The sequence below is a fragment of the Xyrauchen texanus genome, chromosome 37 (genome assembly GCF_025860055.1).
Source record: "Xyrauchen texanus isolate HMW12.3.18 chromosome 37, RBS_HiC_50CHRs, whole genome shotgun sequence".
Lineage (NCBI taxonomy): Eukaryota > Metazoa > Chordata > Actinopteri > Cypriniformes > Catostomidae > Xyrauchen > Xyrauchen texanus.
Window position 1 is genome coordinate 24,734,403 of NC_068312.1, and position 24,967 is coordinate 24,759,369.

Consider the following 24,967-nt stretch of genomic DNA (forward strand, 5'->3'; position numbering starts at 1 on the left):
TAAAATCCAGGTGATTGGTATGACAAGGTCAGATGAGCAAATGAAAGAATCTCTGTTTGAGTAATCACTCAGATCTCAGTGGAACAACAGACTGAGCTGCACTCTGTAGTAGCTGGTGCTTCTGTTTGCTTTAGTGTTACTTAGCAGGAAAAGAGAGTATCAGGAGAGTTTGAAGTGAACTTTCCCATCAAGGGCACTGTCACTAGGATATCCTCTGACCACCCAATCTGATATAACTCGCAATCACATGCAACAGTTGCATGTAGGCTTCCTTTGAGAGGAAGTTACAACATCATGAGTCCACACATAATCTGTGCCCACAGAACTCAACAGAATTCTGTAGAATTCTAAATTCAGAATTTGAGCACCCATCAATCACAATCTATACATTCCCTGCCCCTTGCCTGTTTTTAAAATATATTTGAGCTAAATTAATCAACTTTATAGTATACTAACTATAATTAATTATTATACTACAGTATATATAATTATACTTTAGCCAGAGCCCTAACCACCATAGACATTGAGGGGGGATATCCCCCCCATATTCATAATAGAGGTCTACTGATATGGGTTTTTTTCCGTGGCTGATGATTATTATATTATTACATTTAATTTGGCTTGGTTAAAATGCGTTTGGCAATCCCTGCAATCAGTGGTGTAACTTTGAACAGTCGGGCCCCTCTGTCATGTTGTTGACACGGGGTGGTGGGGTGGAGTGGGTGGGTTGTGATGTCATGTTGTTGAGGGGTGGGGGATTGCGTTGGGGAGTACGGGTCGATATCAACCTCAACATGTCGACCAGGGCAGGGGGCATGTGGTATGTGGTTTTGTGTTTCGCTGGGCCCACTTCATCATATCACAGTCCCGTTTCGTGGCCGGCCCCACTTTCTCGGTTCTCCTGATGGGCAATCCACCTTTACTTTCGAGACTACATTTCTCCCCGGGCCCCAGTGCAGCTGCACACACCGCACTGCCAGTAGTTACGTCACTGCCTGCAGTAGCTGTACTTAAAAAAAACAAAACCTACAATACATGTAAAAAAAGACCTGTCAGATATGAATGATTGGTTTTACACATATGATCATAATCTTTTGCTCTCCTTTCTGCTCAAAAGATAGAGTTGTAAGTTCACAATGATTACATTGTAGGAGACTTTCTCTAATTTGGTTCACAGTTTGCTCATAATACTTGCATGTTCTGATCTGTAGTCATGGAATCTTTTCCAGTGGTCTTTCCAACATCATTGCTTTAATTTTGCAGCTGTAATATGGAAATATATCACCATCCTGAACCTGCAATGAAGAAGATGACGAGCGATCCAGTGTTTACAAGAGCATTTTCTCCTGTCAACCCTATTCGTATATACAGTAATATAGAGTAACAGATGCATATGGAAACTTGCGAATACTTGACAATTATAATCTGTTATTTTGAATCTACACTTGGCTTCTCTGGTATTTTGTGAAAGATTTCTGGACAGTACCCAAAGCAGTATCACACATATGATTGCAGTGAGAATGTGTGTGCTTCACTATATATTACTTTCCTACTCTGTTATTTTGTATTGCAGGTTTTTTCATTCAGATTCTGAAAAATAAAACTTCAGATTCTATGTTTAATCTTTGAACATGTGTCATACTGTAATGTGGCCCACAGTTGGAGTTTTGTGAGGGTAATTATTTTCCTAAGGATATGAACAATTTCCCATATCAGGGAAAACGAAAACAGGAAAAAGGTTAAAATAGAGTCAACAAGACCCACCTGTAACTGTTAGCATTACCTAGAAGAAGCCTCTTTCTAGCCAATGAGAGCCTTAGGTTTTATCAGTGTCAAGCAATTCTGGTTCCGCTGAGATTACCAAGAATCAAAGCATATTTCAACCCATGAGAGAGAATTACACATAACATCTAATAATCATATTCTAGACTGTTTCAAATTTAATTAAAAGTTAAACACCTGCAGCGATTTGTGTGCTTTGTTAAAAACACCTTCACTTTTTCCCCCCAGCATTCTGGAATTCGTTTTCAAATAAAAGGCAAATGCTAAAAAAAGACCTTGAAGCACCCAGCAACAAAAATTTGACCTGAGGTCTCAGAGATATGAGAGATATGAGTTTCTGTTTCTAATTTAGACCTCAGCCAGCAATAATCCATAACGGATGTTGTAGTCCAAACAGATCACAATATCATATCTAATCTTACTTTGTTTTGGAGAAGTGTTGTGACAGACATTCAGTACACTGTTGAACAGGGGAAGTCTCAGCGTGGCGTCATACTGATTTCATAAATGTCCTACACCAGAGCTGTAAAATCATATCAAGCATATCGGACGTAGCAAGTCAGACCGTTTATTTTAATGAAGAAAACAAGGGTGGATGGAAAGACGGAAGGAAAGAACGAATGAAAAATTGTAAATTGCATTTAGTTTAACACTCAAAAGTGAGAAAGATGGATACGGTACATCTGACAGCGCACATATCATAAGTTTGCCTGGTGAAACAGTAAACCTGTCATCACAAAGAAAAAACAACATTAAATGATGGTGATTCTTTCAGTCAGTGAATATGAACATTCTTCCACCTGTCAGGACTGATGGCTCACCAGCCCCATCTTAATAAGTGTAACTTTGTTTTCAGCCTTCTGCACCAAAAAGCCACACTGGTGACGAACCGACTGATACTAACAGGTTCCCACAGCTGCAAAGTGTTTGCTGTCTGGGAAAGAAAGGGATTCTGTTTTGTTTTAGAAATACATCTAAAAGGATTTTAGGACTCTGCCACACAATGTTATCTTTCTGTGATATTTATCTCCTCTTTAGGAAAGCAGCCAGATACGTAAAGCTGGACACTCAAACAACAGGATTACAGACTAAAACTTTTAAGTTTAGAGGGAGGAGAACTTTGTGTCCTCTGAGATCTCAACAAACCTTAAACAAGACTTTAGTTTATTTTCCCTATATTTTATTATCTAAATCCATATATATGAAATGAACAGAACAAAGGTGTCAGATTGGCTCTGGGATTGCTTATAGAATACTACTCCATGGTGATTTTCATTGGTGGCCTTTCTTTGTCACCCAAGTTTAAAACATTGAGACAGTCTCTCTTTTGTAGATTCTTCGCTGACTTCTCTGAGCGGATTTCTAGGAAATGAGGTGCTTTTGATAACCAACCCAATAGGGATGCTCTAACTCTTTCTCTCTCGCTCTGCTTCTCTCTCCCTCATCCCATTTGAATGGTGGTATATGAAGAGAGCATTGGGGGATGGGTGAATGGGGGGCAGAGGGTGGACTAGGCTCTATTTTTCCATGGGCTCCATCCATCTGAACCACATATTTCTGTCAGGTCCTGGGAGATGAGGCTAATTACCCAGCTATTCATCTTCTCTCTCCTCATCCTAATCTCTCCATCCCTCCCTCTCTCCTTCCACTTCGCTGTATGTTGTGTGTGTTCCCAGATTCCGCTATGTGTGCCTGGACATGAATGTGTGTTGTCATGCATGTAAGATTGTTTGTAGAAAGGCTGTTGGTATCATGATCTCTGCTTTGCTAGACTGTCTCATTTAAAGTCCAATCAAGTGAAACACCAGTCTGCCAGAGTCAAACCCATTGGAAATTCCTGGACCAGAATTAAGCATGACATGTCTATGCCTTTGTTCACATCATCAATTCAACGCTTTTAAACATTTTCCCTTCCTTCGACTTTTTCCTGTGTTTGTGCGTGCATGTGTACGCATTCAGTTAACAGCTGCTTAGTTTGATCTGAATCATTCGGGTAGTATAGACCTTTTTTCAGACTGTGATGATGCGTTTCTGCCTTATTTAGCAGCATAAATCTAGCAAACTTATTTATATGATAATTACTTTTTTATATTTAGTGTACATTTATAACATTATGCTTTGTTATATTACCCTGGAATTAGTTTTAAAAACTGAATTACCAAAGCTGCAAGGGGGTTTAGATAACAGCTGCTGAGAGAGTGCCAGTAAATCTGACTGTCTTAATCCACTGTTCTCAATATTTTTCATCTTCTGGAAAGTCATTCAAATGTAATAGTGTGTTTTTTTTTCTTTTGCTCTTGGAGCAAATGGGTAAGTAAAAAATGCACTTCCATTCACCGCTGTCGAAGTTTATCCTGCAATTGTTTACTTCTGCTTTGCTAAACCCGGAGTGTGAAAAAAGTCTATAGCAAGTAAATGTCTCAAGTTAGTGTTCTTAAAGGGATAGTTCACCCAAAAATGAAAACTCTTCCATCATTTACTCACCCATGTTTGACCAAGCCTGTATGACTTTCTTCTGGTGAACACAAAGGAGATGCTTGGCAGAATGTTTCAGTCACCTTATACTTTCATTGTATTGAAACAAGATGCAATGGCTAACATTATGCTTAACATTTCTATTTGTGTTCCATAGAAGCAAGAACATCATATTGCAGAATTCATAATCAACAGAAGGCAGAATGGTAGAGACTCACAGCCTCAGTTACCATTCACTTTCAAAATCATCTTTTTTTCCATATTATGAAAGTAAATAGTGACGGAAGCTGTCAGTCCCTAACATTGTTACCCAACAACTCATTTTGTGTTCCACTTAAGAAGTAAAGTCATACAGACTTAGAATGACATAAGGGTGAGTAAATGATAACAATATTTTTATTTTTGGGTGAGCCAACCCTTTAAGACCCCTTTTCACAAAGGCCCCATATCTCCTCTTTCAAAATAAAGTCAAATCTTGAATAAGCAAATTAATGAACATTTATAGTTATTCAGCGAAACATGATGACAGAGTTATTTACTTTCAGTCTCTTTATTATTTTCTCACCTCATGCTTGTGATCTTACACTTTCTTGTGAGTTTTGCCATCAATACTCCTCTCTTAGTCCAAACAAACTGGTGAGATAGTTTCATACAGTACCGATTTCCAAGTGCATATTTGCTGTGTCCCTTTGTTTTCCAGACATCTCTACTGATGTAATAAGATCACGGGCAGCACTTATTAAGCTGAAAAGAAAAAAAGAGGTAATATTCTTTCTCTCTTTCTCCCCATAGCATTTTTTTCTCTCCCATTATGGTTTCAGTCTCATCCATAGCTATTTGACTACTGTATCATGAAAGTTGCGGAAAGTCCTGAGCTGTCATGAGGCATCAGAGAGCTGCAGTGCCCTGTGGTGAGATGGAGGCCAGTGCCCTTTTATCCTCTCCTGTAGGAAGACGTGCTTTCATTCTCTCAAAGGCAATGTGTCTAACAACTTCAAAGTGAGAGAGATTGCAGACGCGGTGTAGGAAATTCTGCTTTGCAACTGGGATGCTACATGAAATGAAGAGATAGTGGATGAAATATTAAATGTATTAAGGGGTTTGGTGTAACTAGTTTAGGCAGTCCATTGAGATACCAATGTCTGTTTGTGTAGAATAGAGGAGCTTGAAATTGCACAAACCTGAATGGATGACCAGGGTCTTTCCTGATGAGAATTTAATTAGTTCTAGCAGAGCCCATTAAAATCTGTCCCCCTGCTAAATGCAGTTTTCCCCTTTCAAGGTCAAAAAAGTAGGATCAATTTAGATAACTGTGTAATTAATGTAATGTGAAGACAGAAGCCCAACCCCACAGCAAATCAGTGACTCCACAAGAACATACAAGCTTTACTGTGTTAAAAATATTTACAATAGAAACGTTAATTTCTTTAATTGGATTTGGGAGAAAAATAAACTCAGAAAAAATCCTGACATAATTTTCACAGTTCCATGAATGAGAAAATTGCAACAGTATGACAGCAATATGGTTTTTTTTTTAAACCGCGGTACACTGTAAAATGTCTATGTTACAGATGTAACCTCTGTTCCCTGATGGAGGGAACGAGACGTTGTGTCGAAGAAGCGACACTAGGGGTCTCTTCTGAGAGCCTTTTGCATCTCTGATCTATGAGAAAAGGCCAATGAGAAATTAGCAGACAGAATTTGCATGTTCCGCCCCCGGACATATGGGTAAGGGAGGGAAATTCATCTGTTTCATTCAGGATTTTTCTGAGGAGCCGACAATGAGGTTCAGCCGCAACAGTGGCTCGGTTCAGCGACGTGGGCGGGAGAACACAAGGTCTCGTTCCCTCCATCAGGGAAACGGAGGTTACATCCGTAACCTAGACTTTCCCCGTCTGTCGCTCACTTCGACGTTGTGTCAAAGAAGCGACACTAGGGGTCCAATTTAAATCACGCCATGCGCTGAGCCGTGTACATGTACTGCTGACACAGGAGTGGGCGATAAAATCGTCAAAGCCTTCTGGTTCTTTACCCCCCGACAGAGGGAACAAGGCGACGTGCCAAGCATGGGAGCAGGCCGCGCCAGCCGTGCCTTTTCTCTCTCTGTGTTTCTTGCATAGAGTTAAAGCGGCTGGGGCCATCTTAACACTATCATACGCACTCAGGGAAGGCGATCTTTCCCAGTTTTCCTATTCTTTCAGGGGGGAAAGATCCTGCGGAGACCACACCTGCCCAGACTGGGGGAGGAAAAGAGTGGTGAAATACAACACATGGGCTTTTAGGTCACATGTGGAGAAATGTGCGGTGATAGATCCTACCTCATTGGGAGGGAGAAGTTGCTACAAATACAGCGGCCAGGGGTCAGTGAGGACTGCCCAAATATTCCGGGATCAGAGCCCAGTGTGAATGAGGTTACAGAACAAGAAACTTACTGCCTCAACAGGGATTTTGTTGACATTAAATTGAATTGCACTTCAATTTTTCAGATGAGGACTGATCTTTTCCCTTTTCTGAATTTTTGGGAAGGACTTTGTTTACAGAGTCATTAAAATACCTCTAAAACAATGAGATTAGTAACATAACAAAGAACATTAACATCAGTTGTCGACATTTCTTCCTGAAACATTCTACTCTAAGTCAAATAGGTGGTAGGTCGCAGGTCTGTTCTGATAGGGTCACAGAAAGCAGGGGAAAAACGTCTCGGTTACATGAAGTGAAACCCTGGTTCCCTGAGAGAAAACGAGATGCTGCATAATTGCTATGGAGACATGCCTGAAGCCCTTATACAATCATGGCAATTTATTGGCATATGCAACTACTAGAGATGGCAAGCTTACGCAGCATCTTGTTCCCTCTCAGGCAATCAGGGTTACGCTTCATGTAACCGATATATTCCCTCTTGAGGGACTCAAGCTCCTTAATCGCTATGGGAATGATGACAGGAATAAGACAGGAAATTATAAGCTTATTTCTGTTCCAACAGAGTGAATCTGGGAAGCAGGAGTCAAACTCTCATCCAAATTATTAAATATAACAAATGTATGCAGAGAGGACCACTCTGCCACCATTCAAATATCTTGAATGGTGGCAGAGAATGGGCTTGAATACCCAAAGGTGAAGGAAAACCAAGTGATACGTTAGCACTCTAAATTGTATCAACAAGCCAATAAGACCTGTAGTGGCCACCAAAGCACACAAACATCTGCTCCCACTTATGCCACTGGCTAGTATGGTCAACATAAACTCACAGTGTCATAACTGGGCAAAGCATATGTAAGTAAGTAAGTAAGTAAGTAAAATTTATTTATATAGCACTTTTCACAGATAAACATCACAAAGTGCTTCACAGTAAAATGTAATACAAAAACAATTTAAATACATTCCCCAAAATACAAACAACAAACACTACAAACAACCATAAAAAAAAAACCTCGACTAACCAAAAGCCTGCTTGAAGAGCAAAGTCTTCAGTTGTTTTTTAAAAGAATCAACTGAGTTCGCGCAACGTAAAACAAGAGGCAAAGCATTCCACAGCCTGGGAGCGACTGCCTGGAATGACTGGTCCCCTCTAGTTTTAAAATGGGTACGGGGAACAACTAATAGCATCTGATCTAAAGACCTGAGACTCCGGGTAGGAGTGTGCAGCTGTATCAGGTCAGTGATGTAGGCTGGGACTTGGCCATGCAAGGCTCTAAAAGTAAGAACTAGAATTTTAAAATGAATTCTATACTGGACTGGTAACCAGTGAAGTGAAGCTAAAACAGGTGTGATGTGTTCTCTTCTCTTAACGCGGGTTAAAAGCCTTGCAGCAGAGTTCTGAACAACCTGGAGGCGATGAAGCTCCTTCTTACTCAAACACGTAAAAAGACTGTTACAATAGTCTAAACGGGAGGAGATGAATGCATGAATAATCATCTCTAACTCACCTTTAGTCACAGATGATCTTAATTTTGAAATGTTCCTCAATTGAAAAAAGCAGTTTCTAACTAATTGTTTCGAATGACGCTCCAAGGACATAGCTGACTCAAAGACAACACCTAAGCTAAGTCGCCAATATGTTGTATTATCTTTGGGATTTTACTTTCAGGGGCGATAATTAGTGTTTCTGTTTTGTCAGAATTGAGAAGCAAAAAGTTCTCACATAACCACTTTTTAATACTAGACAGACAGTTAATTAAAGAGGACAATTTAAACAACTCAGTTTCCTTAAAGGAGCAATACAGTTGGATATCATCCGCATACAAGTGATAAGATATGTCGCTAAACTGACTAATAACCTTACCAAGAGGAAATATATACAAGAGGAACAAAATAGGACCCAAGACAGAACCCTGCGGTACCCCACACGACAACTCTGCAGTTTCAGACACAATCTGATTCAAATTCACACTAAAGCTTCTACCTGACAGGTAGGATGAAAACCATTTTAAAACTGATCCCGACATGCCAACCAGATCACGAAATCTATTTAACATAACATTATGATCAATTGTGTCAAAAGCTGCTGAGAGGTCCAATAAGACCAACACTGTATATTTTTTAGAGTCAGCTGACATCATAATATCACTTGAAACTTTTAGTAACGCCGTTTCTGTGGAATGTTTTTTGCGAAAACCAGACTGGAATTTGTCGAATAACTCATGATTCTCTAGGAAATGTAACCTTTCATGCTCCTCCGACTCAAATGGGGGAGGACAGAAAGCCTGAAAATTAATAGTCTGCGAGCAAAAGGATGTAGACCCGACCTTGGGCAAATAGCCCAATGAGGTCTTAACACCACCCTTGAATACCCTGTTGCAAAATCCATACATAAGGGATTAACCGACAGGGCATGCAAATCAACAACCCTCTTAAACGATACCAATGCCACCAGCAGGGCCATTCTGAGAGTAAGAAACTTATCAGCAACTAACGCTAGGAGCTCAAACGGGGCTCCCGAGAGTGCCTCAAAAACAACAGATAAATCCCCTAAAAGAACTTGGACAGGACAAAAAGTCTAAGCCTTTGTACGCCATGCATAATAAGAGAATGTCCACCAACAGAGACTCCATTAATAAGCGCTTGCTCAGCCGCTGTAGCAGCAACATATATTTTAAGCATTTCTGGGGCAACCCCAGCCTCAAAACTCTCTTGAAAAAATGTCAGCACTGTAGCGACAGGGCAGTGAACTGGGCCTTCATCTTGCACTGTACACTAAGAAGCAAAAAAATATGCCACTTGTATGCATAAAGCTTCCAAGTTGATGGAGCTCTAGCATTCAAAATGGTATGAATCACCGCTGGGGGTAAGGGGCCATACTGGCCAATACGGCGCCACTAACAGAAAGCCGAACTCGATCCTCCCGAACTCTATGTAGAACTGCACGCAGCAGACTGGTTTGTAGAAATGCATAAAGACGCGTTGTCAGCCACTGATGCACCAATGCATCGAATCCCAGCAGTGCCGGGGACAAATGGGAAAAACCAGTGGGGACAGTGTGATGTCATGCTCAAAGCGAACAGATCCACTTCTGCTCTGCTGATTTGTTCCCGAATCTGTGTATGTAATCTCCGGGCAACAAGCCCCATCTGAACAGGAGATCCGCTCCCCAAATTCAACCAGCCCAGAACATGTAAGGCTTGTATAGACAGCACATTGTCCCATGCCCACAGAAGAATGCGCAATGCCAGCCTCAGCATGGCATGAGAGAGCACTCCTCCCTGGCGATTGATGTAGGATAACATTGTCCTGTTGTCTGATAAAGACATGGCTGCCCTGAATCTACGGGAGGAAAAGTCTTAAAGCCAGATGCACCGTGAACATCTTCAGACAGTTTATGTTCCAATATTGCCGCTGGCCCGTCCAAACCCATAGGCTGGACGGCCCTTGTACACAGTGCCCAAACACATGGAGGAGTTGTTACAATGGAATGCCTGAAATCAGAAGGTGCGTCCTTTTCCAAAGTAACAGTGTTTGGTAGCATCCACGTGTCACTTTGAAGGGATGGAACGCATGTGTCAGTGGTCGAAGTCCCTTCGTGGAGTTCAACCAGAACTGAAAAGGTCTTGCATGCAACATGCCCAGGGGAATGACAGCGAAAGCCACGATCATGATAATTTTGCATTATCATTCTGAATTGACATTTCATTGGCTTGGAATTCAAGCGTCTCAAACCCAGAATGGGACGCAAGCCACAGTGCTTTATCGTTTGAAGTACCCAGTTCGAAATGCCCTTCAGCTGCTGCCAAGCCGACAGATGGGCAGACAGAGGGAATAATGCATGTCCTTTGTCTGCAGCATGACTTGTAACCACTAGATGGCATGCTTGACTTATTTTTGCCAGCTGCCCTTGAACCAGCATCACAGCAGAGGGGATATTCGTTCCTTAATACCGAGGCTGGTTGAGGAGAATTTGATCATGTTTTCCTTTATTGTATTCAAACATGAAAAATGTATGGCCTGAGATGCCTTTGCAGCAAGGACGCTGATAGAATAAACCTTTCCCTGGTATTTTGAATGGGGAAAAATGTATGCACATTGAAAAAAATGTTTTGTTTTGTGCACATCAAATTATGTTATGCATGTCTCAAAACACTTGGTCATGAAGACAGATGCCAAATTAGATTAGACAATTATAAAGGCCAGCCACTCTGACTGTATTTACAGCAGAGGACGCCAAAAAAATAATCTTCCCTTGCATAGAAATGGGGAAGAATGCAAACCTGAGGGGAATTGAGAAACAAGCAGGCTCGCACAATGGCCCCTGCATGCTTATGGGGGGGCAACGTGTGGTGCTTATTTTCACTGTATGCCTTTACGTACACTTGTACCTTGATGAACATCAAATTCTGTTACGCATATCTCGAGACCATTGGTCATGGAGAAAAAGGCAGAATTAGGGAAGCAGGTTTGTTTGTTTTTTCGCTCCCTGGCAAGCTGCGGGGTAAAACTGAACCATATTCTGGTTGTCGGACATTCAAAGGGCATTCAATGGCAAACTCATTCCGATATTGGCCGATGGGAAGATAGGAGAGAAACGGATAAATTTATACAGTCCAGTTTTGCTCACTGAATGAGGGCCCATCCTTCGTTACACAGTAAGCCCGTAGGCTCATGTGTAGATGCCTCTGCATGATAGTGAATGGAGAATGAGCCTAACATTCGATATAACATCTCCTTTAGTGTTACATAGAAGAATGAAGATCATATGCTTTTAAAACAACATGAGTGTGTGTAAATTATGACAAAAATTTCATTTTTGGGTGAACTATCCTTTTAAAGCTCCAAATCTTCAGGTATGTGCCAGTGCATGAGAATTTCAGAGAAAAATGCTTTCAAAGCAATATTTTAAAACAAAAACTACAGAGCAAATCTTTATTCACTTAATGTTTGAATCTGGAAAAAGACTTGAAGATGTACCATTTTCAATAATTTTTTTTTTGAGTGTATGGAAGACAGCTATGTATGATTAGGCTCATCTGTCTTCTTTGTACACTGTCCATTAATGCAGAATGCTTTCTCTGGCTGTAAAACTCTGTCGAAAGTCCCTAAAAGTAATACCACCCTCTATTTCTGCTGCATATCTATACTAGGTTCAGGTAATGAAAACACAGCAGTCACAACACTGGATTTAGGGGCTGAGACACCTGTTTGGCTCTGAAAGAGCAGGTAATAAGCACCTGACACAGAGAGAGCCAGCTTTCAGAATCTGTGAGACTGTCCGGAGGCCAGTATAATGAGGTGTGTTCGCTCAAGAAAATGCTCCAAGTGTGATAAGGGTCCAGCTAACTCAGAGCTGTACCCTGAGGCTGTCAACTGCCTGTTTTTCATAATACATCTGAAGGACTGAAGGTGATGGAAACAAGGAGGCTGGGATTTATGTTAAAATGTTTTGCGAGATCTGTACAGAACCAACAAATTGATCAGAGAGGTACGAGGAGTCCTGTAGCGACATCTGGAAAATGTGAGAAATAAAAATAATGGAATATTCTTGTATCAGGTTTTGGCAACCACTATAAAAAACTGTGTTTTAGAACTGGTGTTCTTGATCCTAATTACAGTGATATATCATCCAAAAATGACAATTCTGTCACCATTTATTTACCTTAATGTCTTTTGAAATCCATATGAATTTCTACCTTTCTTGGAATACAAACATAGGTAATTGTAGCAGATTGTTTAAGCTGCATTTTTCCATTCAATGAAAGTGAATAGTGACCAGTGCTGATTTCAGTCTTTTCCACACAAAGCTATCATATGTCTTCAAAAGACTAGTGCTTGAGTCATGTAGACTACTTTTACGATGCTTTTATGGTGCTTTTTTGTCATTTTTGGTGCTTAACAGCCCCTGGTCACCATCCACTTTCATTGTATGGAAGAGAGCAGCGTGAATATTCTTCAAAATGTTTCCACATGTGTTCAATTAAGTTATAAGGTTTGAAACAATATGAGGGTTAGTAAATGATTACATAATGTGTGTAATAAAGTGTGCAAATTGTATGACTACTTTTAGAATGTTTTATGGTGCTTTTTAGTCCTAAAACACCGGTCACCATCCACTTTCATTTAATGTAAGAGAACAGAGTGAACATTCTTCTAAACATTTTCTTTTGTGTTCCACAGAAGAAAGAAAGTCATACAGGTTTGGGACAACATAGAGTAAATGATCATATCATTTTCATTTGAGGTGAACTATCACTTTAAATTAAACAAGATTCATTATTTAAAGAAGCTAAACCAAATAAGATGTACTGGTTTTCCTTTAAGATGCAATGCAAACCACCACGACTGGCATTGTGGAAAAAGGTACAGTGACACTGAAATGTGAGGCTGAACAAAAGCCTAAGCCGAGGAGCCTGGTAAGGGCACAAAAGCACACACTGAGGAATCATGAGGGATGGATGTGTTCTGGAAGACAAAACAGAAAACCACAGGGGAGCAGATGCAGCAGATTTATTTACTCGCCACCTTTCAACTGCTGCATAAGTCACACATGTAGTCCCGACATTGTGGAAAAATTTTGAGGGACAACAACTGATTCAGCATATACAGAAATGTACTCTTGTTTCTACAATGCTTCAGTCACACAGTTATTAATTGTTCTGTAAGTATCATCACAATACCATGTAAAATTCACAAAATGTTGTGGAGAAAGTGTCTTTGTCTTTTATACCAGCTGCTCTGATGATGCTTTTTGTTATAGAATTACCACACCCAAAAAACATGCGCACTCACACACACACACACACACACATGTTGTGTTTCCATGTTTTATGGGGACTTTCCATAGACATAATGGTTTTTATACTGTACAAACTTTATATTCTATCCCCTAAACCTAACCCTACCCCTAAACCTAACCCTCACAGAAAACATTCTGCATTTTTACATTTTCAAAAAACATAATTTAGTATGATTTATAAGCTGTTTTCCTCATGGGGACCGACAAAATGTCCCCACAAGGTCAAACATTTCGGGTTTTACTATCCTTATGGGGACATTTGGTCCCCACAAAGTGATAAATACACGCACACATACACACACACACACACACACACACACACACACACACACACACACACACACACACACACAGATGCCCTCTTCTGGTCAGGTTGGAGTTTTGGTTTTATATATATATATATATATATATATATATATATATATATATATATATATATATATATATATATTATTGCCACAATATTGTCTTTCATTTTAAAGATTATTTATTTTACACTCACTTATAATCTGGTACAGTACAACACATAGAGGTAAGGTAATAATGCACATTTAAAATTTCACAACAAGGTCAAAGCCATTCATTGCCACTATGAAAAATAAAAACCTTACTGTCTGCATAAATAATTACACAGACAACAATTGTTTGTAATTGTTACACAGAAAACTGACAAGACAGTAATTAACACCATATTTTAATTAAGACTAATGGCTTTTTGTTCAGATATAGATGGTTTGGATTCAATAACAAATATTAACAAAACAGCTTCTCACCCTCACAAAGAATTTTCTAAATCATACGAATTTTGAAATCATACAGCCTTCAAATTATTGAAGGTTTTACTGAGAATCTGTGGCTGTCATCGATACATCTAAGGTCTCATGGGGTGGAGAATGGGATAAAGGTTTCAGCCTTTTCCAGGTATAGTCCCTGCAAAAACATACCATGAGACTTTATTCATATTTACTTTTACTCATTGGAATTGCAAACAGTCCACCTACATGGAGAAAACAATTTACTTTTTTTAAAAAGTTAACAATGGGAGGCAGAGGTTAAGTCATATTAAGTTTTTCTTCATTCTAAATCCATTTCTAAATGCAAAAACACAGACTTTCCAAAACAATGAACCAATAACCTTAATTTATACATATGCTTAATTTGAGAATCCTAATTTTATCTTTATAAAGGAAGAACATAAAATGACCTGTTGATTTTCTGTCCTTTCCTCTTTTGAAACTCTTCCTCATCCACTGTCCAAACTGCCCCTTTCCTCCTGTCCACCCGCACAAAGCATTTATGAAGACTCAGATTGTGTCGCACAGCATTCTGTGGAAAAGTTTATAAAACAGAGAATTAAGTGTAATATTCAGAAATAGGATTCCATTAACAAGTGTTGAAATTATTCCGCATATTCTCCTCATGCCAACACTGCCATCATGTGGTCTAGATCTAATGTTCCTAAAGTTCCTTGCCATGTCTAATTTTTTTAAAGGAATATTCCAGGTTAAATTCATGTTAAGATCAATCAACAGCACTTGTGGCATAATTTTGATTACCATGAAAATGAATTTGACTCAAACCTCCTTTTCTTAAAAAATAAAATAAAATAAAAAATTTAGGTCACAGTGAGGCCCCTATAATGGAAGTGAATATGGCCAATTTTTGGAGGGTTTAAAGGCAGAATTGTATCACACTAAAACCATGTTAACAACACACATATTGTTTACATCTTGTGGCTATTAGTATTTTAACATTTACGGATTGGCCAATTTCGCTTTCAATATAAGTGCCTCACTGGAACCCAGATTGTTGCTTTTTTTTATTATTATTTTAGAGAAGGAGGAACATTTTAAAATATTTTTTCTGGTAATCAACATTATGCCAAAAATGCTATTGATTAAGCTTAACTTGTATTGAACATACATTAATTCTGTATTTTTTTTTTATTTTTTTTTTTTTAAATCAATTTCTTTCTGTGAAACCAAACCAACAAGTAAACCTCACAGTCTAGTATTTAATTATACAGATTTTTTAAAAATGCATTTGCAAGTAAAAAAAATATTTATTCTATTCAGTGAGCTGACTAAACAGAAATGGGACTGTCTCCAGGTCTGGCACTGATGGTTATTTGGCTATGTCAGTTGATAGTATATCCAGTACCTTCCATGTTGGAGAGCTATGACGGAAGTAGAAGAACATTTGTGTGAACCAGTTGTAAATCTCATTTAACGTCCGTTGCTTCTCTGGAGCTCCCAGTATTGACTGTTTGAATTAACAGGGGAAAAACAATCTTTTCAAAAAGACTAGATGAAGAATACACGTTTCACTATGTTTAAAAGGAAAATTCTTAATTGCTGCAGAATTGCTCCCGAATTCTACACAAACTGTTCTAAAAGATTTCGGGGGGACAAATGTAGCCAACATATGTACTTTTAAAGATGCATTTATGGGTATAGGCAACACAGAAATATATGTGAAATTTTTTTTTTTTTTTTATAGGCTCTCTATATATTCCATATTCATCAAATTTCTTTAAACATTTGGTGCAATACATACTCATACATACTCCACTGCACTCATTTGTGTACTTACCCATCTGATTAGGAAAGCGTAAGTATATGGAGGTCGTATATTGGCATATTTGTAGTATTCAGTGCTGCTAACAAAATCTGCAAAGCAGAAGAACAGATGACTTGGAGGAAGAGCATAATACAATAGTTCATGGAAAATGACTGTAAACACTAATTCGTGCATTGTGGTTTACACTATGTATGTATGCCACTATGTATTTTGCTGTATGTACAAAATGTAGGTCTACTGCCGCGTAACACAAATGAGTCATTTTCGAGAAACTACTTACACCGTGCACCAAACCTTGCATATGTACAACCAAGGTTTTATCAAAAGCTGCTTATGAGCAAGAACTCCAGCTGAGACCTGTGAGCTACTTTTGGTCCAGATTTATGCAACCTTTGTGGTCTACAGGCATGCCAACTGTGACAACAGGAAATAAGCAATCCCACAAGTTCAACTGTAGTGAAGTGGTAGACCACCAACTTTCTACTGTCTGGCCAACAACAAAAAGAGAAAGGAAATAACAACCCGTTCTCATTCCCTAAACATCCAATTTAGACACTAGTGCAGAGGCCCTCGGCGTCTGCATGATTATGCCAAAGGTGCCACCTGGCATCCCCTCCTTGACGTGGTGAGAAACCCCATTGTTTTCAACGAGAAAAAGAAATTGTCGTCATTTATCACATTTTGCATATTACTTTATGTGCTAAACCTCAATGTTTTATAATATGTATTAATATATTAATGTGAAATTACATTATACAATCATATATTATTTTAGATCCCCTAACCCAACCTCATTTCTAAACCTAACCGGTAATCAACAATATAAACATGAAAGAGACACATTGATATACATAATCTGAAATTAGACTAATTATAGATATTTTAAGAACCAAACTGCACATTTATGCCGAAACCTAACAGTTCTAAACAATAGAAAATAAGTAGGCTAACAAGCAGATAAAGTAAAGTCATGATCATTTATTTCTAAAAATGCACAAAACCATATAATATTCAAAACCATACAATGGCATTGTGTGTGTGACAGAGTGAAACTAAAGGTTTTAATCATTGAAAATATTTCCCCTCAGTGAAGGAACTGTCATTCTGATTCTACCGGAACGTCTCATTCAAAACAATTATATAACCTAGAACTTGAGCTCCTCAACAAGTCCTCAAAAGCAGGGCCTAGCTAATAGGGTGAAAGGTGGTAAAGACTCTAGGGACCCACTGATCCAGGGGGTCCCATAACGAATTTTAAATTTTTACGTGAAAGCGGCCCAGACCAATATACAGTCAAGGTGCCCAGAATTCCTTACAAGACACGCGACAGCCAATGGTAAAATTGCTGAGTCTCTGAGGTCAAACCCGTGTAATAACGGTTGAGGAGGCAATTTTTTAATGTGTTAAAACGAAACTTGTGCAGGATGTGTTACGGTGGAAGCCGGGTGACCGTGATCGGTGGCTAAAAACTTATATGTGGATTGTTCTTCACATAATATCATTGTAAGGCTAATAGCTACACCCGGAATGAAAAGCAATCAGAAGTGTAGCATATGTACAGACAGATTAAATTGACAGATAAACAACAGATTAAATATTTTGCACTGTGAATCAAGGTAGCTGATTTGAAATAAAATGAAATCATACCCCCCAACAGATGTCACGATGACAAAATTGTACCTCAACCATGCACATAGACATCAAAGGGGCTTGAGCACGTGCCCTTTTTCTTCCTCGAGAACAGGAATATATATATATATATTCCTGTTTGCGCACAGCTTCCCTATCAAACAAATATATTTATCAAAGCAATATATGCATGGAGACACTACAGGTGAATATAGTAAAATTTGTGTCTAATAACGACATCACAATCGCCAAATTGATATGCAACTTAGGCGTTAACTGATTAAAATGCGCTAATTTGCATGTATTTGACAAGGCAATGCAGGTGAATAGGAGAAACAAAATAACTAAAGCATATCACCACAGAACTTCCCCAGTTAATGACTTACATCAAAAGTTGTTTAAATGTGCAGATTATCTTATTTTGGTTCATTTAGAAGAAATCTATGCAAACAGACGGAGGGAAGTATAGGCTTAACACAAACACCATCTAAATGTGTATTTTGGAAGTTTTCTTTCTAAAGAAGACATGGAAGCAAAATAGACCAAAATCTCAAATTTGACCAATACATGAAAAAAGGGTCCTGCCTTAAACAGTTCTTAATTTTGATCGTAGGCTCCTCATCTAATAACTATCCATTCTATTATTTTGTTGTGCTCAGCTCATTTTTTTTTTTTTTTTATAAATAATTGTGAGAAGTGCAGTTTTTTTCCACTTGAGCCCCTTCCCCCAAAATGTCTGTGCACGTCCCTGACCCCAACGTATAGCCTAATAAACGATGCTACAATTCGTATGCCCTTCGCGTCAGTCAGTTGACGTCAAAGGATTCTCGTTGAAAAGAACGCACTTGCCGGATGCGTCGGAAAACTGAAGCCAGAGGCCGCCTTTGGCGTCTGTAGATTGACGCGCTGGGCTCTTGCACAAGCAGCAGTATTTGATGCCATGGGTGTGAGAACTTGTTGCAATGAAATAAACACAGTCTTGTATGGTAACCTTTAACTGTCTATATTTTTCAACCTCTAAATCATCTGCATTTCATCAATGAGTCCCACTTTAGTTCAATTTTGATTGGATTATGTATAAATAATGACAGAGCTACTCTTTGAATAGATGTGTCACTTTGACACTCTTCGGTTATAGTGTGTGTTTAGGGGCACAGTGTATTTTGGACTCTGACACCTACATGGACGTTGGAGTGTTAGCAGATTTTACCTGGCATCAGGTGTGGTAGCGGTATGTGCCAGTATTCCTGTCGCACTAGTGATTCACTAGCTCTCTCTGTCCTGCCATCTGGCTCCCCCAACGGGGGCAAATTTGGTGCCAGTGGCCTCCGCCAGCCTGGCGTTGTTCCCTGATGGAGAACCCACAAGTCAGCCTTTCATATAAGATGTTTCGTCAAGCACAACTATGGGTCAGAGCAGATCTCAAACCAATGAACCAACACAGTAAATTAAGCAGTAAGGTACAAGGGGCCACGATATATTGTGAATACAATCATGGCTAAATGTAAATGGTGCTGCAACACCTTCAGCTGTGACTATTCAGAATATCACACACGTGTCTCAAGTCTCAAGTGTCTTGTTTCTTCTGTGCAACAGTTATTACATAATAAGTACATTAAACAAATAGTGCACCCAAAAATTAAATTCTCTCATCATTTAATTGTATGTGTCTGACATTCTTCTACAGAACACGAATGACAATTTTTAAAAGAATAACTCAGCTCAGTAGGTCCGTACAATGCAAGTGAATGGTGACCAGAACGTTGACGCTCCAAAAAGCACACAAATGCAGCATAAAAGAAATTCAGACAACTCCAGTGGTTAAATCCATGTCTTAAAATGTGAAATGATAGTGTGGGTGAGAAACAGAACAAAATATAAGTAATTTTATTTTACCATAAATCTCCACCTTTGACCAGTCCCGACCAGGTGGCAATTTGCACAATGAATGTGAATTGCCAAAAACCAAAAGAAGAAGAATATGGGAGTGAAAGGGGAGATTTAAAGTAAAAAAAGGACTTCATCAGTTTCTCACACATATTTTCTTAACTATTATATCTCTTCTGCAGATATCGATTTAACCATTGGAGTCGTATGGAATACTTTATGTGCTTTTTGGAGCTTCAAAATTATGGTCACCATTTACTTTAAGTGTATAAACCTACTGAGAGCTGAGAAATTCTTCTAAAAAAATCTTTGTTTGTGTTCTACAGAAGAAAGAAAGTCACTCACATCTGAGATGGCCTGAGGGTGAGTAATTTTCATTTTTTTGGTTCCTTTAAGGACACCAGTTTTACTTGTAAATAATGTTATATTATATTAAATAAAATTAATTAAGTAACAACTTTCAACTAAAGGATATAGGCTCTAACATAATGGAATGTGGCTATGCATCAAAAAGAATAATTCACTGTGAGTGCTGTCCCATGGCTGTCACTATATCTTGGAATTTAGCACCACTGTATTGCCTAATCATAAACCAGGGCAAGAACTATCTATTTAAAGACAAGTTCCCCTACTGAAAAATTAGCACCTTAAACCAACTTAGGCTGGTTTACTGGTCTTGGTTGGATTAAGGTAGTTTTAGCTTATTTAAGATGGTCTCTAAACCTGGTCAAGCTGGTGTTCAGCTGGTTTAGTTGGTTTGGTCTCCCAGTGTGACCTGCTAACAAGTTCCCAATACCCCTCTCAAACCAGCCAATATATCAGCCTTGGAGACCAGCTAAGACCAGAAGATTCGTTTAAAATGGGATATTTTCAGGGTGATCTGCACTTTCTATAAATTTGACATTGTATGAAATCACAGAAAGGAAATTACATTTTCACTGTGAGAACATATGTTTCCAAAACCTCTAGCAGGCATTGTTTTAAAGAGTAATCTGAACAGAGTCTTACGGTGTGTGTTGAGATGCACTGAAACAGCCGAAGGTGGAGCTGCAAGGCGTGAAGTCTCTGCTTCTCCTGAATGAGCTAAAACATTTTGAAGTTATCCCATATTGCATATAAGCACACAAAAGCCAGTGGGTTCTCAAACCAATTTTACCAAGACATCTCATTCTTTTGGGTTCTCACTCTTTCTTGATGACTCAAAACCATTGAAAGTGTGAATCACTTTCTTTTTCCTTATTCATAATGAATGAAGGTGAACAATGATGCAAAAAGCACAACTTGCACACACTGTCTATAAGAGATAGGATCACTGATGTCTTTGTACCTGATTTTCCAAGTGACGTACCAAGTCTTGCTGAACTCGCCACTGTGTGATAGTTTTCTCACCTGTGCTGTGGTCTCGATTCAGGTGTCTAGACAGTGTGAGAATCAAAAAAGCTTTCTGCTTAGACTTCAAAAGGATCCAAACAAATGATCAGTTCTGGCAATGGTGGCTTTCTGATGTACTGGTTATGTTTACATTTACATTTCAAAGAATAGTTCATTCAAAAATTAAAATTCTGTCATCATTCTCTCACACAAACATACATGATTTTCTTTTTTTTTCATAAAACACAAAAGGAGAAGTCAGCGGCCGCAGGGTGTTAGCTTAGAGACTGAACATTTTCACTTAATATCTCTTTTTGTGTTTCACAGAAGAAAGAAAGTCACATTGGACCAACATGGGACATAGAAATGAAAAACCTACAGACGTACCTCAAAAACAATTGATACCCTTCGAAGACTTTGTCACAGCCAGGCCAACGACATTGTCCGTTTACAAATAGAGAGCTGGAGCTCTCGATACCTGACTGAACATGGCTGAGGAGGACACATCTAGGTCTTATATTGTTCTTGATGAACATTTTATAGTTTTAATCAATATATTTGCAGTGGAAGAAATATTTCACCTGTGTGAATGAATGCTGGGAAATTGTTTACTGGTCTGGCTTGATTCAGGAACAGCTTGGACTGAGATCTGGGAACTGCGACTTGCATCTTTTCTTTTGTCCATGGCAGTTGGGTTGTCCTCATTTGCTGAGGAATGAGGCAAACCAAATCACAAATGTCAGGACTTTAAATTAAAGTAAGGGCAGGACCCTCCAAAATTACTTTTACAGAAGATCACAGGATACTTTCTGTAATGCCATGAAACAATGACCCCATAATGATTCTCTTTACAATCCATGAGCTTAATAACTCATATATACAAATTATTTATGTTCTATAAAATGATATATTTCTGGTGATTTAGAAGCAAATTTTGAATCTGCACTTTGTGCTCTTTATTTCCCCTTATAAACCCATTCTGGACCGCTTTAAAGAAGTTATTTGTGTAGATGCAGTAGTAGTACATGCACACTTGAAAACATTGTTGCTCCACAGAGCATGTAAATACTGTATATAGAATACAGTTATAGATAATGTTAAATAATAATGAATTTTTGATCAGAGGATTTGACCAGTTTTACAAGGTTAGGTTACGAAACAATGTTAAGTCCATAATTTATTTGAGCACAAACCCTGAAGCAGGAAAGCCGTAGAGCGGAGCACAGACGGCCTGGACTGGCCAACACAAGAATTCTGAAACACCAGCTGAAGAAATTGCATCCTTTCCTCATCACCAGCTCCCTGTGCACGTGCACGAGCACACACACACACACACACACACACACACACACACACACACACACACACACACACACACACAAAAATCATGTCAGCATTGACTCCACAACAAAGGCCACAGAACAAATTTAACATATTGCATTTCTATTACAATGATTTTAGCGCAGGACAATACATAAAAGAATTTATCTTCAGAAAATGCATTGGAAATTATGTGCAAGCACACCACTAAGGGATGGCTTTCTTCTATAAGACATTGTCACAGAAAGTACCAGAGAATAAATGCTCACTGAATGTGGTGAAGAACATTCATTCATCAGAGGGGAAGATGCATCATGCTCTTCTTTTACTGTCGGCTGTCGTTCATGTTCTCTCTTTCTCTCTTTCTTTTCACTCTCTTTCTCAGACTGAGGCATTCCTGAAGTGCAGAGTTCTGTTTATTTCAGTGTTCTTTAATGTATTTAAACTAATCACATGAATTTACAGTATGCATAACTTCTCTCAAATAAAAAATTTTAAATTGTGAAAAAATAAAGAAAAATGTAAAAGAAGAATAAGAACAAAGAACCGCTTTCTGCCACCTACTATAATTCAGTACTGTTCATTAGGCAAATGTAAATTAAATATGAAAAAGTAAAAAATAAATACATTTAATAAATAGTATTACATTCCATTATTGTACAGTAGCTACCAATGTTTGCATGTATCTTTCAGAACTTTTAACCAACATCAAAGCGATAAATTAGATGTAAGTTTTAAATTCAAAGATATCACAAATTTAGAGAGCAGAAGGCAAAATATTATAGGCATCTTATGGCATTATATCAAGCTGAAATAAGAACGAAAAGTGTTGTTGATGCAACAATATGCATTTCAAAAAGAGGAAAGCACGGTGTGTGTGTAAGGAATGTGTGATGCTAGAACACAGACCATCTCATTGCTTGGGTTTTCCCTGAAGGTGAGCAGAGGGGGTGAGTGATAGGCTGCTGGAATTCAAAGTGAGCCTCTATAAGTCAAGTCAAGTCAAGTGGTTTTTATTGTCGTTTCAACCATATACAGTTAGTACAGTACACAGCAAAACGAGACAACGTTCCTCCAGGACCATGGTGCTACATAAAAACAACAAAGGACCAACATAGGACCACATGAGACTACACAACGAAATAAAATACCTATATAAACTACCTATATATACCTATATAAAGTGCACGTGCAAACATGTGCAAAAAGTACAGGACAGTACAACAAATTACTGACAATGAACAGGACAATAGACAGTGCAGCGCCGACCAGTACTCAGTAGTGCAAAAGCCTCTGCACCTCTAATGTGTCTATATTTTACAGTAGACTTTAACAACGGCAGTGTCATTTCTATAACCCTAACTTTCTTTTTTGGTTAAAGTCTCCTCAAAAACCAAAGCACAAGAGCTGCTTTACTGCAAAGGACTTAAGGTGTGTGACATCTGTCGGTCTAAACCCCTCCCACCTCTCAGGAAACCACACACATACACTTTGCATTTTGCAAAAACATGCACAAAAGCAGCAACCCAGGAACAGGATATGGGATATGAGGTAGAGACAGAATGTGGTTGACAATGTTATTGAGTCTGAGTTGAGATCAGAGCATCAATGACGATAAAAGGATTTGTTTTCATGCACTCCTTCACACTGTTATAGAAACATTAAACAAGATAACCAAAATTCAAGAAGGGATATTTCACCAAAATATTTTGTCAACATTTAAGCACGATCATGTTGTTTTAAACCCAATGAGCTTTCTTTGTTCCATGGCACACAAAAGGAGATGTTAGGTGGAGAGTCTCAGACAGCATTCACTTTCATTGCATCTTTTTTCAAGTGAAAGGTGACTGAGGCTCTCTATCTAGCATCTCCTTTTGTGTGCCACATGACATGAGGGTGAGTAAATGATTGCCTGGATTACTGGAAAATGACTGGAATTTAAATTTCTGCAATGCCCAAACATTTTTTGTTATCCTATTTTCAACATTAAAATTCAACATTAGTTTTTTCAAGCAATCTGCTGAGTATCTGCCACTCCGAGTCTAATTTTGCTTTCAGGTTCACACCACACAGTGATGGAATATTACTCACTGCCTCAGTCATGTAATCCTTTTTCCTTGTTTCACAAAAGATATGTTTGAAATTCAAACAAATTTCCACAATATTTCCACGTGCATCATAAGACATATTCTAAGTGAAACTGCATATAGGCATCAATTTCTGTCAGCTACTTTCCTTTCCACTTCTACCACATGAAACAAGTTGAAAAACTGAACTTTGTATGTCTGTGTAAAATCAGGATGTTATCCGCTAATATTTGCAGACAAAATTTGAAAGATTCAGTGAGAAAAAGCAAGATGACTCATGGTTATAACAACTTTGTCTCTTTTATCTTCCCACTCTAATATTTCCAACGTTTGAATTGGTTAATATGGAGGCGTGCATGCAGTAAACACAAACAGTTCTGAATACTTAATAACCAAAGTTTAAATGAGATTTCAGTGGAAAGTTGTATATGTATCACATTGCAATAATTTATTTAGCAACATGGTACAGTAAAATGCAAACAACTATCATTATTGTAAAGCAGGTAACGGTTTGTTTATGATCTGTCTGTCTGACTAAAAAGGAGCATGCATTTGCATAAATTAAAATCTTTAAATATTTCTAATAATTTCACATGCAAATAATAAATTGCCACAT

The 24,967-nt window shown here is 38.5% G+C and overlaps 1 protein-coding gene across 2 annotated transcripts in view; it reads right to left on the reverse strand.

The window, feature by feature from the left end:
• Positions 1 to 13,978: 13,978 nt before the first annotated feature.
• LOC127631111 (forkhead box protein P3-like) overlaps positions 13,979 to 24,967 on the reverse strand; it is an 11,452-nt gene continuing 463 nt past the window's right edge. For both annotated transcript variants that reach the window (XM_052109098.1, XM_052109097.1), the window contains exons 3-13: positions 22,534 to 22,661; positions 22,138 to 22,246; positions 21,526 to 21,652; positions 21,332 to 21,436; positions 20,901 to 20,988; positions 20,582 to 20,656; positions 18,897 to 19,035; positions 16,070 to 16,146; positions 15,638 to 15,739; positions 14,682 to 14,803; positions 13,979 to 14,407 (exon numbers count right to left, since the gene is read on the reverse strand). In XM_052109098.1, coding sequence (XP_051965058.1) covers positions 14,317 to 14,407; positions 14,682 to 14,803; positions 15,638 to 15,739; positions 16,070 to 16,146; positions 18,897 to 19,035; positions 20,582 to 20,656; positions 20,901 to 20,988; positions 21,332 to 21,436; positions 21,526 to 21,652; positions 22,138 to 22,246; positions 22,534 to 22,659 — 1,161 coding nt within the window. In that variant the 5' untranslated portion in view covers positions 22,660 to 22,661 and the 3' untranslated portion in view covers positions 13,979 to 14,316. The remainder of the gene's footprint in view (positions 14,408 to 14,681; positions 14,804 to 15,637; positions 15,740 to 16,069; positions 16,147 to 18,896; positions 19,036 to 20,581; positions 20,657 to 20,900; positions 20,989 to 21,331; positions 21,437 to 21,525; positions 21,653 to 22,137; positions 22,247 to 22,533; positions 22,662 to 24,967) is intronic.